Below are 17408 nucleotides of genomic sequence, written 5' to 3' on the forward strand. Positions count from 1 at the left end.
CGATAAAATATCAAATATCGATTCAGATAAAATATAAAATAAATTACATAATAACGTATTCCTTTAATATCAATCTGCAACTGTAAAATTATTCTTCCAACTTTAATATTATGAAATGAAGTTATCAATTCTTTCAATTTACGCTTAATCATAGTCAATTCTGAAATGAAGAAATAAACGTCTAATAGGTATTAATATTACTAATAGGCGACTAACGACTCTACAGGCATAGTTTTGTGGGTTTGTACTATAGATCGGTTTGTACTATGAAAACATTTGGGTAATTTGATGTTTTGACGGAGTATTAAATATGCATTTTCGATGGAGGTGAGCATTTCTCAGAACTATTACCAACTCTCCGAACTTAAAAATAGTGTTATATAATAGTTTTCCCCTTTTATACCATGTATATGAAATATATCAAGATATACTAAGTTTAGTCCCAAGTTTGTAACGCTAAAAACTATTGATGCTACGATAAAACTTTTGGTATAGTTGTTTATAAAATCACCTAATTAGTCCATTTCTGATTGTCCGTCTGTCTGTCTGTCTGTCCGTCTGTTATCACGATAACTCAAAAACGAAAAAAGATATAAAGTTGAAATAGCGTGCTAACTACGTAAAAAGTGAGGTCGAGTTCGTAAATGAGCATCATAGGTCAATTGGGTCTTGGGTCCGTAGGACCCATCTGGTAAACCGTTAGAAGTAGAACAAAAGTTTAAATATAAAAAAATGTTCCTTATAAAAAAATAAACAACTTTTGTTTGAAACATTTTTTCGTAAACATCACTGTTTACCCGTGATGGCGCAAATTGTATAGTATGTATTTATATGGGAATATCAGTTATGTATGTGTGACATGTATGTATGTGTAATGTGACAGTGTAATAAACACTGTCTATACATGGTATTTAAACAAGTAACTCAGTAACTTGTTTGTTTTCCCTTGCTTAAAACATATTTTAACTTAAGCGTTACCAGGAAGGGTCTACTAATTTTAGGTCTTAGACCTCGACTAGAACATTTTCAAAGTGTCCGAATGATTCAGTAAACATTCCGTATCTTCCTCAATTTTAAATGTTAATAACTACATTCCATAAGAGACTGAATTTAATATGTAATACAAATTTCGATTTAAATTATGTTCAAGTATATATATCTACATTTGTTATAAAATTAGAAGATAGTCTTCTCTTACCGTTTCATTCTATCACTTGTATTTAAAACTTTATCTAAATCGTTCAAGATAAATTAGTTTATACAAATTAGTATACTAATATACATGTATTGGTATCTACTTGTTTAGATTGTTATTACGAATAATAATTACTATTATAATTATGATTTATTTTATTATAATCTATATTGTATACCAGGCATGGGCGAGTTATTTTAAGTCAAAGTCACTATTGTTATAAGTTTATTGTGTACCATAAACTTTATTGTGTGTCTATTTATACAAATCCGCATTGCTCATAGAGGAGGAAGCGAGACGGGTATACGACTCTTCTACCTATCTCAGTTTCTCTAATAGTCATGAGATAGAGAGAAAAAAATGTTTTATCTCTGTAGCCTTACTTATCCCTCGTTTGATTTATTTGGTACGGTCCCCTAATTTTTTGAAAATACAATATAGTTCATGTTAATCGCTGATAATGTAGCTATGTTCCTATAGGCGAAATAATTTTAAAAATAGGTTAAGTAGCTTTTTAGTAGACCTATTATAATGTATCCAGAAACTTTCATTCCCTTTTGTAATTTACAAAAATCCTTCAACAGCGTCAAAGAAACCAGCATGAAAAGTTTTCACGGTCCTAGCTCCAGGAGTTTCGCTGAGTGTTGATTATTCCTCAGATAAATGAAGGTAATAATTATTATATCATGTATATATGAAATATATCAAGTTTAATCCCAAGTTTGTAACGCTTAAAAATATAGATGCAACGTACAAAATTGTGGTACCTGTAGATATTCATAAAATCCGTTTGTCTGTCTGTTTGTCTGTCCGTCTGGCACACAATAACTCAAAAAACGAAAAGAGATATCAAGATGAAATTTTTGTAGCGTGCTAAAGACGTAAAAAGTGAGTTCGAGTATAAATTAGATATAAAATGTTTTCTATAGTTGTTCATTTTATTATAAACCTTATCTTAAATAACACGTATTTTTTTAAATATGATTAGTTTTCAATTCTTTACATGTAATTGGTATTGTAAATATCAAATAAAATTATTGAACATTATCAATTAGTTAAACTCGTTGCATTAGAAATTGTGAAAATAAATTAGCATAACTTATGTTTTTGTTAAAACTAGTATTTATTTATAAATTTTCAAAGTAAACTCATATACAAACCATAGACTTATATGCCCATCCATAAAATTATATGAATAAAGTAGTAGCTCATTACCATGGAAACTCCTGAAATAGAACCCATACACGGTACGAACATTAATATTAATTTGTGCTCAACACAGATTTGATGGTCTTAATTTTAACCAGTCAAATTTCTCTTTAATTATTTACACAAATAATCATCATTGCATATTTAAATCAATCAATGACCTCAAATGTATAATAAAAAAATAAAAATAAAAATAATCATAAATTCTTAATTCTTTGTTTTTTTCCTCTGGTATTTAAATTTCGTATAGATATTATTCTTGAACAATTTTATTCAACATAGAAACAAAAGTATTCCCAAGTGACAAAACAAATTATAATAAATTGTACATATAATTGCAAATAAATTTTCATTTAAAGTAGGTACCTACGCATATATAATCATCTAAAACACGAGCAATGTCTATTCACGTAATATATTTACATACATATTTACATAGTAGAGAGTTGTTTAGGTCAGTCCTCAGCCTCACAATTTCTCATTTTTTCGATCAGATAGATAATATATGAAATTTATTTTTCCTTAACTTAATCAAATTTTTTCTTACTATAAAAAGTTTAGAAAATTTTATTATATTTTTGGAAAAAACTGAAATATAAATTTCACTTATATGAGATAATAAACAAGAAAAGAAAAGTCATATATACTTTGTCTTTTTTTTATTTTAACGGTACATTTTAGAAGAAGAGAACCTATCATTGGGTTATCTTGATTTAGGTCGATATCATTTCAAGCTAAAAGGACAATGAGAGCTGTGACGAAGTACTTTGCAGTTTATGGAGAAAGTTTCGTAGACATATTCGAACGATGAGCTATATCATTCTCTCAAATTGCTATTCCGAAAAAAAAGACAGTAGCAAAAATTAGCCAAATTATGCTTTTTATTTAATTTTATTCATTTTCAATCATTTCCACAAATAACGCCACTACTCATTTTTCTTTAGCCACTGAGGCATCCATTATTTCATAAATTTTCACCTATGGACCAGTCTAGACGATTTAGGCCAAACTTGGTAAAAGAAATTTAAATTTTTATTATCTATCTACAAAATTTGATCTACATGGAAAGGCAGCAATGTGCTTTGATTTTTCAAATTACTTTTTAACGAAAACTGTTTACGTTAGTTAAAAGTATGTCTTACCTTAACTACTTTCCCATACTGTATGTTAGATTATAATAAAAGTGTATATTATACTTACATTTTTACAATTTGTAAATATTTATATACCTACCTCTATAGTAAGTACTTCTACTGAACATTTACATAAAAGATGACAAATGAGACCTCTGTAGTTATACTTCTGTAACTAACAGTTAGCTAACTATCTTTTACTGTATATTTATGTTTCTATCTTACCGTATATTTTGTGACGACATATCACCAGTAGTCATCAAAAATAATATTATCTTTGTAAAATGAATACATATGAGTCTATTAAAATAATAGTTGTACTTAAGAAATTTCTGCGTTAATCGAACCCTAAAAACATTATCATGGAAATTTTCATTTCACAAGAAGTGAATGAGTAACTATATTTTGAAAGTGTACCAATTTTCTTTTCAAAACTTCCCTGGCAATCGGAAAAAAAGACCCGGAAAATAGATCGAAAATTTTATAGGGCCGGAGTATTGTAATTACGAATTGGTTGGGGTGAGTTTGTCGGCTACAGAAAAGTTGGTTGGGTTCTGAAGTTTTTAGCTCATATGTTCAAAAATGGGACACTATTACAGGAAATTTTCTGGTCTATTTTTTCCGGGCTTATTTTTTTCGGTCTAGTTTTTTTGTTTTTATTTTTACCGGTCTATTTTCCGGTCCGGTTTATTTTCCTAAAACAGACCGCCATAAGTATGTACGTTTTTTGAAATAAACTCTTCTAATTTATAAAAATAAATAATGCTTGCACTGGCATTCAACACTTTCTACACAGGTACACAGGTATTTCAATATTTTACTCAGTCAATTGTTTGTTTTCACTTGTTAAATTTGAAATGTTTTATCTAATAGTTTTTCAAATGGAATGATGAAAGTTTGAAGAAAAAATTTACTACTCGAAATACGAACTCTACCAAAAGAAATCACAGGCATCATCTGTCTCTCTAAAAAATTACTTCGGTTGAAAATTTTACAATATATAATGTGTACCATGATTAAGAGGCGTATACAATTTTTGTATATGTATAAAGAATATATATTCAATTTTTGTTTTTACTCCTCCCTCCTTCATTGTCCAGTCAAATGTCCGTTTTTTTTGAAGTAATGCAACTCATGGTTTTTTGGGTCATTTCTTGTGATTTCTCGGCCCCTTGTGATTTTTTCCTAAAACTCACCGTTTCGAGATAATAACAGTTTAACATTGAAAAAAGTTGAAAAGAGCCATTATTAGATCTGAAAAATGAGGCTAAAAATTAAGTTTTTAAGCTTATCAACATCCTAAAATGATCTTTCCACATATTTTACTGATCAAAATTTAGTAACGAGCTTTTTTTTCTTATTTTTTAAGCTTATTGAGTAACTGAAGAAGTGTGCAGTCAATTATAGAACACTCTGAATACCTAAAATCTAAATAATAGTTACTAACAAGTCATGTTTTTGATCAAAAGCGAAAATATACAACTTTTCCGCATCTATTAAATATATCGAATGTTACTTACTATACTTTAGACATAGATTTTGATTCACTTCAAATATATATTTTAAAAATAGCATAAAATATTCTTGCTTTATTTTCTATCAAACACAAAAATATATGACAAATACTGTCTTTACTGTCTTTCTTCTTTAAGGTAGCAATGGTACATGTGGGCTTGTCATGTACCTTTGGATAGTGTCCATAACTTGAAACTCTCTCTGATATGAAGAAGGCGTTACTTTTAAACTTTCAGCCATATTTTGCCAGTTGATTAGTTTGTTATCAACATAACAAAATCGAAATCAGAGTATATGTGTGACTTCTATTAATTGGAAAGTTTTTTCCGCTAAATCTGATTGTGGTACTAATTTAGTATTACAAAATAGAATGTTCTTAACATCTAATTAAGGTGACTGTTTCCCTATACAATTTTGTAAAAAAGTTTTGGTTTATTGCACGGTACATACACATAAACCAAATACATGCTTTGTAGCCAAAATAATTTATTAGCTTTACAATACCACGCACCTACAAAAAAATATAATATATTGTGTGCAAGTGTTGATTATAAATTTGATAATATTGATGTCGCTCTCAACCATCAATACTCTAACTAAAGTCGTATCTGTTCATCAAATGTTTTATCTTCGATGAACTCATAATTAAAATAAAATTTTGTTTTTATATCATCGAAAACCTTATATTTTTATGGTATTATTATAAACTACAATATTGTCTAAATATTTTAGATATCTTTTTATCTCACTCTCTAAATTTGTTGATATAGAAATATCCATTTGAAAAGGATGACCTATATGATTCATCATTTTTTCAGCCTACTTTGAACGATAAAATAATAATAAAAAGCCCGATGACCTAGGAATTTTTTGTGATTTTTTGAAACTTGTTATTCAAAAGAATAACAAGTTATTAAGAATATTGCTATGTTTATGGTTTTAAGGCTTCAAAATTCATAAATATTTGACTATGGAGATATATAGTCCAAAAGTACAATGCCTACAAGAAAATTGAGGATTTTAGAAAATCATATTTTACAAACACTTCTAGAAAAACGAAATATCACGAAAAATTTACAAATAATTGGGTTATAGTCTGGACTAAACACAAAATTTTTAGGGCATTTAGTTTAGCGCAAAGCAAATTTCAAATTCAAATTGTTTCTAAATGTCCAAAGGTACAAGACTAACCCCTACGTAGTCAGTATAGTAGCGTTTGTAGTACAGTAGTATGTTTATCAGATATAAAAAATGCATTTTTAAATTACTTTTCTATGAAAAGTCTTCTGAAGAAAAGTCATTTTGTTGTTGTTTACATAGGGAAATGAATATAAACATATATACGTAAAATGATAATAATCATAATATACAAATACCATTTTATATACCAACATTACTCTAAATGATATCTTTTTACCTCCGTATACAGGTGAATAGTAGAACTAGTAGGAGTAGAAGTGACCAACGCTCTTCAACATTTTCCATCGTTTATCTACCATACTTGGTTCATTTCATCTAGCACTTTGATTGCTGTTGAACTTACCTCTAGCAGAGAAAAAAGTTGTACTTGATCTCTTGTGCTTGAAGCTTTATTTCCTGTTTACAGACTTTTCTACGCAATCATCAAGCACGGAACTGTCATTTTAAAAATCCTATAACTACTCTCTCACGTTCAAATTTATCGACCGGTCCGTTGTCCCCGACTCTGTTGGGGCCCGTTACCACATCAAGATAACTTTTTTGTCCTTTCTAAATTCTCTCTTTACATGTGGAGCTGTGAAATGTTTCCATTTGTTAATCGAAATTTTTTGAAAACAATAGTATTTCAGGTTTCGATAAGAATCACAAGACGGCAGAATGAAAACAAATTTTAAAAATCAGAATCAGTCTATTGAAAAAATTGTTTGTGTTGCAGTAAAAGAATGACTATATTCATAACCTTGTTAAAATTGATTACCTTGAACGTACCAAGCAAGCTCCAGGTGGATGGCAAATCTGGAAGCAATGTTGTGTTGCAGCACTAATTTCTGTGGCGTTATTTTATAATTTTCTGCAGCGACAGAAAAACTTAAACATATGGTCTTTTGTAGCCATAAGGCCTTAAAAAAATGATTCATCGAATAGTGATTTTTTGTCGCTCATTGGCAACATGAAAATTTTTGGATTTGGAGTAAAAAAACGCTCCTTAATATATTTTAGGAAATTTTTCTATTCGATATATTTTTAAAGTAATATTATGCTATGAAATCACGAATACAGAAGTCATTTGAATGTTTTACACCGAATTCTTTTTACTTCTTTCGATTTTATATATTTGTTAACATCTTCTTTCAAGTTGAACAAAAGAGCATAATGTGTGTAGAGTACAATAAACAAATATAATATATACAGGATGTGTCCGAAAATATGGTTCATTTGGGGTGACCCTTAATAAATTGATCCATGTTTAAATAACAAACGTGATAAAATATCTTATACAAAAACTACAAAAGACATTTTTATATGTTTAAAACATTTGCCAATAGCGGTCTTTCTCAGTGTTTTCACGCTACTTAAGGACTAAATCCACATAAATCTTTCAATTGTTGCAAATAAGTCTTAAAAAAGCACGATAGCTTTATACCTATGATATTTATAGTTTATATATAAGAACATTTTATCTCAATAGTTATTAAAAGTTTTTGTATTCATATTTTTAGTATTCCGTAGCTAATTCTACATTGCAGTCACTAATATGTTCAGGACGTATTATTAAAAGTTTGCTGCAATGAATAACGTACCTAATATATATAATTTTAAAAATTAATCATAAAGATTGTTGTCAGAATGATATCAGCTTGTAGAAAGTAATAGCAATATGAGTTTTATTGTCTATGAGTCACTGCCACAGTCATATTGATCTCTACCAAAGAAAAGTATGGTCTCTTATGACCCAAACAATGATCTTCTTTGCGCGCAGAACCGAATTTGATACTACGCTTGGAAATATTTGTTTTACTTCTACAGCTTTTTAATCTTCTTCTATACATATAAAATGCTTGATCCCGAATGACTGACGGATCAACGCAAAGCCTAAGCTGCTAATCGTAGAAGCCTAAAAGCCTTAGGGGGTGAAAAACGTGGACAAAGTTTGTTTGTTTATAAAAGTCATTATAATATCAAAACTCAAAAATTATCAGTGAGTAACGTGGGAGGAATTGTATTTTTTTCTACTTTGTATGTAGCAATATCCAAAGTTTTTTATAATCACGTGTAACTCTAGTCATTAGCCGCAGTCCAAAATTTTCAAATTTTATAATGTCTGTTTAGGGTTGCTGTAACATCTAGCTCCGCACCAATTTTTTATATTGCCTTGTAGTCAACAATATCGAAAATTTTCGATGTCTTGCAGAACTAAAAGCCCATTAGCCGTAGAATGTTGAAATTTATAGTTGAAAAAATTGAATGATGAAAGGTTTTTGACTGTAACATCTATAATTGCATTGACGGTTCTACCCTCAAATCAAGGTAGAGCAAGATCATCTTTTGGCGCCTTTTTTTCCAAAAAATTACTTGCATTTCAATAATCAACACTGAAAATGCGAAATTATTTTTCGCATTTGGCATTTTGGCTTCCTTGCAACCTAGGACCTAGGGCACCTGCTCCACTTGCTCCACCTTTGGTCCGGCGCTGTATAGTTGGATTCATATCTTTAAATGGATTTTTATAAGTATCGATATCTAAAATTCCAACCAAAATATTTCTTTTAGCTGCCCCGCATACAAAAAAATCTTGTAATGTTCGCAAATCAGAATTTTTATGATTTCGCTGATTCAACTACGTAAAACTACCGCATTTTAACGAAGGCTTGAATTCGTACGCCGCATCATATATTAGATCGATTCTTGTTAAACATTTAATGTATACACAATTCCGTTGAATAGGCGAGATTTATATGAGATGTTAATGGTATTTTTAATGGTTAAACTATAATAGTAATGTTTTCACTCTAATACATTTTACTATTTTATAAAAATAGACCAATAAAGTTCAGTAAAAACAAAGAATTATCACACAATTTTGGAAAGATAAATATTTTTTATTGAAAGGTAGAAAAGGTAAAAAACTAACGCCCTCGTTTTTATAACAAAAAATATATATAATAAGTAGGTACTATCTATTATTCATTATTCTTCAGAAAATTGTTAAATAACTGTTTATAACCAAAAATAAATGATTACAAATTGGCTAATATAAAAATTACTTGTACGTTTATAGCTATTAGTCCATTTTTAGAACTAAAGTAAATTTTGAAATCAGGGCTTACGCAAAATAAGAAACGAATTGATTTCTTAAAACTTTTTGAAAAATAATAAATGTTATAATCTTCTAAAACTTCTCTCTTCAATAATTTCCATTATAAAGATATTGACGTGGGTTTCCGGTCAGGGGTGATAATTCTAAAAATGGAGGACTTTTCACTTCCTTTCAAAAAAATCTTGTTTTCGTTTTGCATAGTTTGATAGGACTAGAAATAATAATAATACATTTAATTGTTAAAACATTTTATGGTATAGTTTTTTATGGGAAATCAAAATTATAGTGCTAACTTTATGAAATTGCATTTGTTAATGACGGTTTTTCTAAATGATATTTCAAAAAAAATTTGTTTACTAATCTCGGGTAGCTAACTTTCAATAGTTTTATAATTTTCATGATTAGAAAATAACGTTTTGTTATACATTTGAGTAGGTAAATAATACAGAACGGTGGGCTAAGTGAGTTTCACTCATGTTCTGCCCAAGTATTTTACTAAGGAAAATTAACCCATACACCAATTTCAAGTGTATTTATAATTCTTAAGGTGTATTTAATAATGTTTACCGATGGGTACCCAAACTAATCCCATGTCATAAAACGCATGTTGCAAACATTAAGTTTCAAGAAAACGTTCATGATCTCCACACTTGTTTGATTGGATTTTCCAAAAGTAAATTTTATGTAATAAGCAAGCCACCATTGAAGACACACAACGCCATCTTTTTCCCAAGTTCATGAAAACAGTCATGTTACAAGATGCAATAAAAAATTTCGATCATTATGTTGACGTGAGTTAAATAAAATCAGTCGTAATGAACAATTAAAACCAAGTTGATTACAATATAAGCGTTGATATTTTTACATTTTCGCAAGCTCTTTCGTTCCGGTGATTTTGAAACACATTTTATGAAATATATAGAATGGAAGAGACTGTAAGAAATTCTGATCTCAACCGCATACTATCAGAAATTCGTATAAATATTCTTATAAAAATATCCAATCATACGTAAGGGGTCGGATGATCGGTATGATTTCTACCGCACATTGTCAGAATTTCTCTTAAGAAATTCTAATGTTTTATAAGAAAATCTGACGACTATAAAATCTTATAGTATTGTCACATTTTTGTATAAATAATAATAATAATAAAATATATAATTCTTTATTGATGTCCACAAATGAGCTAATCAAATTACAAATCTAATCTTCTAATAAATACATATTATCATAAAGAAAAAAACTGAATACATAAATCAGACGTAATAATCCAAAATTAATAAATATATCAAGGACACATAAAGAGAGGAATACACACCATTCATAATATTTTTGCTATTCTATCCATCAAATCTTTTAGAAAACGGCATACTATTTTAACTATGCGTTCATACCTTATATTCAGCTTTCGATCTAGTGTTTGTTATTTATTTTTAAACAGATCTTCAGCTATTACTTCATTTATACCTCTACAATTAAATATTAGGTGGCACTTAGACTAAACACCATAGCACAGAATTCATATTCGTTCGCCATTTACCTAACGCTAATTTTTTTCATACAAATCTGCTCAATCGAAAGTTCGCAATTATCCTTCGCATATCCTTATTTGCAACTGATAGGAGAGGAGCTCTGTGCTCATAGTGCCCGATCATACTAAACGGAAAGCAGCTGTTAGACATTCCTTTACATGTTTCTTTTTTCGTTCATATACCTCACATGTTCTGAACACAAAATCCCTAACAAAATGCCTAAACCATGATTGAATAATTGAATTGATGGATAAATATGATATGGATATTTGTCAATCATTATCTCATTCATTTCATGATTTAGACAATCTTGTTGTAGTTGCTCTTTACATTAAAGTCATAATCCGACAAAAATACAGTACAAATTGTTGAAATATGTGGACATAAATAGGTAATTTGCCGACCTCAAACAGAACTACATTAGTAGGAGTAGACTTAGCATACCATAGCAAATGCAATAGGAATATCTGGGTAACTTTCCATGTAGGCTCTGACTTTTCCCCATGCATTCTTTACCAACTTACTCATGTAGTCGTGGTGTGCTTTCCATACACCGTTATGCTTCTTTACAGCTTCATTTACTTTCCTTACTTATAACTAGAATTTTGGTCCTTTCAGCATTTACACTGTGCGCCCACTTTCGAAAGTAATCACTCAAATCTTTCAAAGCCCCTCCCTGTGCCCCACGCCTAAACTAATAGTATTAAGTTCATGAAAAAAAATTTTATAAAAAGTTGTTAAACGAAACTCTTATATTAAGCAACAGCTATAAGCGCGACCACGAAAAAAAATACTATGTAAATTGAAGTAAAACAGAAATCAAACTTCACAAACTAATAAATAATAAATCAATCATCAGAAATATTGAATAACTTTATAAGATTAATTAATAAATAAAATAAAATTTTAAATTGTACATAAATAATTAATATTAAACATAATAAAATGTTACATGAAACTATACAACTAAACCTTTGAATAAACACTACTGGAGGAGTCAAAGTGACAAGTACGTCCCCGAGTATATTGACAATGATAAGAAAAATGACAGATAATATTATTGCGCAAGTTTTACTCGTACTAGGCCATGTACGAGTGTAATATCCTATTTTACTTGCATGCGATAAAAATACTTGGTAACTGGAAACTTTTCATTACCCGAGTATATTTACCATGATAAGTATAGTATTATCGCGCAAGTTTTACTTGTACTAGGTCATGTGCGAGTGTAGTAATATCCTATTTTACTTACATGTGATAAAAAAACATTGCAACTGGAAAATTTTCATTTTAAATGGTAAAATAATTAATATTTTATCTTTTATTAGTAAATTTAACAATTAATTAATACAGATTCTGATTTACCTAAAAAGTATTAGCTACAATTCTTTAAAATATTGATTTGTGTACATGTTTATTCTTCATAACTGAAATCAGAATCTGTACTCACTTTTCGTTTAATACACTGTTATTCGACTTTCGTCACTATGATCATGCACTTTGAAGACTTCACCTGAATTTTGCGGTTCGTTGTCTTTCTTATTTAGTTTGTGTCTCTATTTGTATTAACTTCACTTGTAACTTACAAACAATGTAATAAAATTAAAAAAGTCAATTTTAACCTTCTTCTAATTGTCTGATTGACTTGAAAATTTGCATAAGCATTTCTTGAAATATTAATAATAATCTCAACGACGAGATAATTTAATGAATTTAATGAATTTTCTGCTTGATCCTAATGCAGAAAATCATCAGGTCAAACCCATCCGCGACAATAGACTATTTTTAATCCACTTCAAAAAAGGAGTATTTATTCAATCGACTGTATTTTTTTTATGTTTGTTATTTTAGAACTTTCGACAGGGTGAACCGATTTTTATGATTCTTTTTTATTTTAAAGATTGTGGTCTCATTTCAATTTAATCCAGTTTTGACAATGGCATCCATGAGAAAACCATATAAATCTTAAATTTGCATTAAGTATGTGCGCGACAAATGGACGAATAACTCAATATCACGCCAACCGATTTCGATGATTCTTGTTTACTGACAAATTAGTTAGTGTACTTCAGAGTTACTAAAAATCACAAAAAAAAACTTTTAACAAAAAAAAAAAACTACAAATTCCAATACAAATTAACATGCATTAAAAAGTAAAAAAAATAATGTAGTTACAATTATTGCTATTTTTGGAGTCGATGTGAGCCAAGCTAATGTAGCAAACTGTTCTGTCACAGTTGATTCTTTGGCTGACACCGACTCCAAAAATAGCAATAATTATAACTACATCATTTTTTTTACTTTTTAGTGCATATTAATTTGTTTTGGAATAGTTTTTTTTTTGTATAAAGTTTTTTTTTATTCTGCCTTGTTACTCAAGGAGTACATAATATTTAATTTACCGAGACTAAAAATTGAAAAATAAATTATAGTTTGAAAATAAACATAAAAAAACACAATTTATTACACTAAAAAGAGGATAGTATCTTTAATTGTAATGTAAAATTCTGTCAAAATATTTAATTAATAAAATGCATAGATAGAGCTCCCTACGTTTTGAATTCTTTGAACATTTCAATTAAAATTAGCATCCATTTTTAAGTGCAACAATAGGGCGTGTTTATTATTTATAATCTATATTACATTTTAGTAGCTCATTTTAGAACCTAAAATTAATGTAAATCTTGCATACATATTCAAAGAACTATACTAAATACCACAAGTATTTACTCTATTAGTTTATTCTACTCTACTCTACTCGGGTAATATAGAGATTTTTATTGCGGTTTTAATAATGTAACTAACCATGAAACTTGTTATACTTAAAACATAATATTATACGTTCTACACTCTACAGAGTCAAATGAATATTTTTCATATGTTTGGAAATTATTTACACGGAATATAAGACAAACGTTCCTGAAAATCATATCTTCGAAATGAATAAAACTTTACTTGTTTTATTTGTACCAAAACAGCTATCGTTTTCTGGTTTTATTTGTTAGATATTAAAATAGTTTGATTTGTCATATTCGTTGTGTGCGTAGTCATATGACTTAAGGTAGGGACAATAAAATCTTTGCCAGCGCTTCCAGTGAAAAATTTTGGCGATAAAGGAGGCTGTTATGAATAATTTGCAATTCTTTACATGTTAATGTTATAGAAAATATCAAATTAAAATTATTGAAAAACACTAATTAATTAATTAAACTTGTATTAAAAATTGTGAAAATAAGAAATAAAATTGAACAAAAATTTTTTTTCAAATGTAAATTATCATAATTATTTATTTAAATTTGTGAGAAAATAATATTAAATTTTCAATGTAAGTCATAAATGCAACCCATACACTTATATATGCATCCATACAATTCTATAATTAAAGTAGTGTATCGTTACCATGGAAACGCCTCCAATACAACTTACACACGGTGCGAATAGAGAGTTATTATTTTATTATCGCGCGCCTTTAATACAGACAAAGATAACCATCAGTGGAATGTTCGAACTATTTTTGGATTGCATTTATGGACAAAGGCATTTCTCTTCGACATGGATGTAATCATTTTTCGTTTCAAATCTTGGTGGGGATTGTTGAGCGTCGGGCTTGCAAACCAAGTTTGGTTCAGTCTTGAATTAACATCGAATGATAAACTCTATAACACTGGCCGTGTTTTTATGGTATCATGTATAGTTCTTATCCGAATTAGAATACGATATAATCTTATACGCTATATATTTAAAAAGTATTTTTTACTTTTCAATCGATATTTCAATCAGCATATTGTCTTCGGTTTATGCCATACGTTATCGTTCATTAAACTTTAAGAGTTTTAAGCTTTCAGATTTCTCACATTGTTACAGTTTACACGCCCGGTTTTTAATCTTTTGAAAATCCTTGAAATTAAAGGCTTTTATTTTCCATCGAATAAAATATTATTTAACTGATTGTATTGTTAAGCAAAAAAAAATTTCTTTGATAAATCTTTGTAAATATTTACTAAAGTCATTTATTTAAACACGAATTTTGTAAAATATGTATAATTTTAGAATTAATCTACATAAAAGGAAAAACACCCTGAAAGTAATTAATAACACCGGTAAAGAGTACATAGAATAACATTCTTTCGGAAACGATTGTCTTTCAGTTCTGGATTCGATGAATTTTGATCAGAATTCTTTAAAACATTTTGGTCCGCGAAAATAACACTTACGCGCTTCATAATTTAGTCTAGTTGGGTATAATTTAAGCTCTGCAATTATTATTCTTAGCATTTTAGAAAAAACTTTTTTAAATTAAGTTCGGGCAATGTCGTGATCGGTAAGTAATATCTGTAACCAACGTTAATGGGTGTTTTCAATAGAAAAACCAAAAAGTTTAAGACAAGTAAATTTTTTGCTTAAGTATCTTAGTAATCTTATGTGAACAAGGGGATGATGCCAGTAATGACCTGAATTTATTAAAAGCTACCTTTGCGAGATAATACCCCTCTTGAACTTATTTGCACTTCTACCATCTTCAACTATACGATACCTCCAAGGTATACGTATTGATTCACTTGTTCTACCATGTGTTATGAATTCTAAATTCGCATTTGGTTTTTGTTTTCTTATCACCATACACTTTGTCTTACTTGTGTCTATCTAGAAAAAATTTAAAAAGCTTTCGAAAACTCGTATTTGTTAGAAATATTGCCAAAAATAAATGATTCAATACAGATTTTCTAAAGCAATTATTAAAACTTCGAAAACCGGTATGCTTTGAACTTTGGTTACGAATATCTTTTAAAGGCTAACAAAATCTAATAAACAAAAAAGACTATTTTTGTAGATCAGTTAATTGTCTTCAAAAATATATATTGCCCATTTTATGAGTTTTATTAATTAGCAAGTTATAAAATTAAGAAGAAAATTATTTTGGTCAGTTCTACAAATTTTGTCCTTCAATATCTTTTAAATGGTTAGATTAGTGGAAAGGGTCTCAGATCTCTTTTATAGAATGTTCAACTACCAACAAAAGTATGTGTTGAGATGTGAACGTTCCATAAATAACAATATATGAATTTTTCCATAATGGGTTGAGGTAAAAATGAAAACTTTGATGAGGAGGTCCTTCTTATTAATATTCATGTCTTATATTTTCTTGGACATTATTTTTCTAGAGGTGCATAGCAACCATTTTATCGGTATCGAAAGTAAAAAAAATAATCGATTATTTTGACCCACCCAAGTATAGATGCAGTTGCACTCCCCTTATTACAGCGCTTTCATCCATAAGAGCCTTCCCCAGCCAAAACTGGATAATGGATAAACTTTGCCTTCATCAATATCAATCCAATTTCATATAAGACAATTTTACACTTAAAATATCTACTGAAAAATATTTAAAAACTTTCGGTTTTCTGTCTTCAAGAATCAGCAAAATTTATTAAAATAAATTATTAATATATGGGAAGAAATATAGCCATTAAATAATAGATAAAAATATTCTTATAACATTTCCCTTCTCACACCTACTATATAAAATATATACATATCTATATATATAATCAATTTACACAGCATCCGACCGAGTGATAATATCAAGTATTTAACAGTTACCTGAACAGATTGTTAAAAAAAATATTTAATTTTAATAGATAAGAAATTATTGAAGTATTTAAACACTTACAAAAAATAAGGTTTTATGAAGGGTATTTTTGTTCGCGTATACATAATACCTCTTATATAATTCTGAGTCAAGGTTGCTAATGTTGAATATTTGTTTTTTTTTTTTAAAACTCCAAAAGTTGTTTTACCTGTGACGTATACTTTTCTCCATTAATCTGAAGAGACATATTTGTTAGTAGATAGTATTTTAATTGTGTGTTTCTTTCTCTCTGTAGCAATTAAAATCGCAGTTGACAAATGCTAATTGATGTTTTTGGTGATAAATAAATGTGTGAATTTTATGTGCAAATAAAATGATCCGAAAAGAAATATTAGCAGCTATATCAGGTATGTAAGATTTATTTGTTGTTTTTTTTAATTTTAACAATGGAACAAGCATTTTAAAATTTAAATGACGATTAATTGTTGCTAATGTGTAATTTTTTGTTTAAACAATTAATTATCAAATGAAATCGGGATTATAATAAAATTAAATGTACCTTAAAATATGAACATTCTTCTAATTTAATATAAAAATGGAAACAAAAAATCATATAATTTAGTTTGTAAGAAATTGTTAATTTTTTATTCTTAGATACCTTCTGATAATTTTTTAGAAATCAATTTTATTCAATTGCAAAAATCTATTCCAAAAATTTTATAAATAAATAAATAAATTTATTTCAAAAAATTTAAAAATAGCCGGTAAAATCTAATCAAAATGTAAAATATTTCAACAATAGACTTCGTCTAATTTTTTGTTATGGTAGCTTAAGAATTTTTATATGAACTTAACAAATTCCCCATTACTTAACCAACGCTCTTTAAATTTTACTTTTTTTTACTTAATTTTTTTTAAAAATGTTTTTAATATAATG

General features: G+C 28.4%; 2 protein-coding genes across 2 annotated transcripts in view; one reads left to right on the forward strand and one right to left on the reverse strand.

Moving 5' to 3' along the window:
• The window catches only part of LOC123292718, a 389066-nt gene that overhangs the window by 349460 nt on the left and 22198 nt on the right, over window positions 1–17408 (reverse strand). The window lies entirely within an intron of this gene.
• The window catches only part of LOC123291729 (facilitated trehalose transporter Tret1-like), a 58248-nt gene that overhangs the window by 37463 nt on the left and 3377 nt on the right, over window positions 1–17408 (forward strand). The window contains exon 2 of the mRNA XM_044872121.1: window positions 16767–16878. Coding sequence (XP_044728056.1) covers window positions 16845–16878 — 34 coding nt within the window. The 5' untranslated portion in view covers window positions 16767–16844. The remainder of the gene's footprint in view (window positions 1–16766; window positions 16879–17408) is intronic.

Source organism: Chrysoperla carnea, chromosome 2 (genome assembly GCF_905475395.1).
Source record: "Chrysoperla carnea chromosome 2, inChrCarn1.1, whole genome shotgun sequence".
Classification (NCBI taxonomy): Eukaryota; Metazoa; Arthropoda; class Insecta; order Neuroptera; family Chrysopidae; genus Chrysoperla; species Chrysoperla carnea.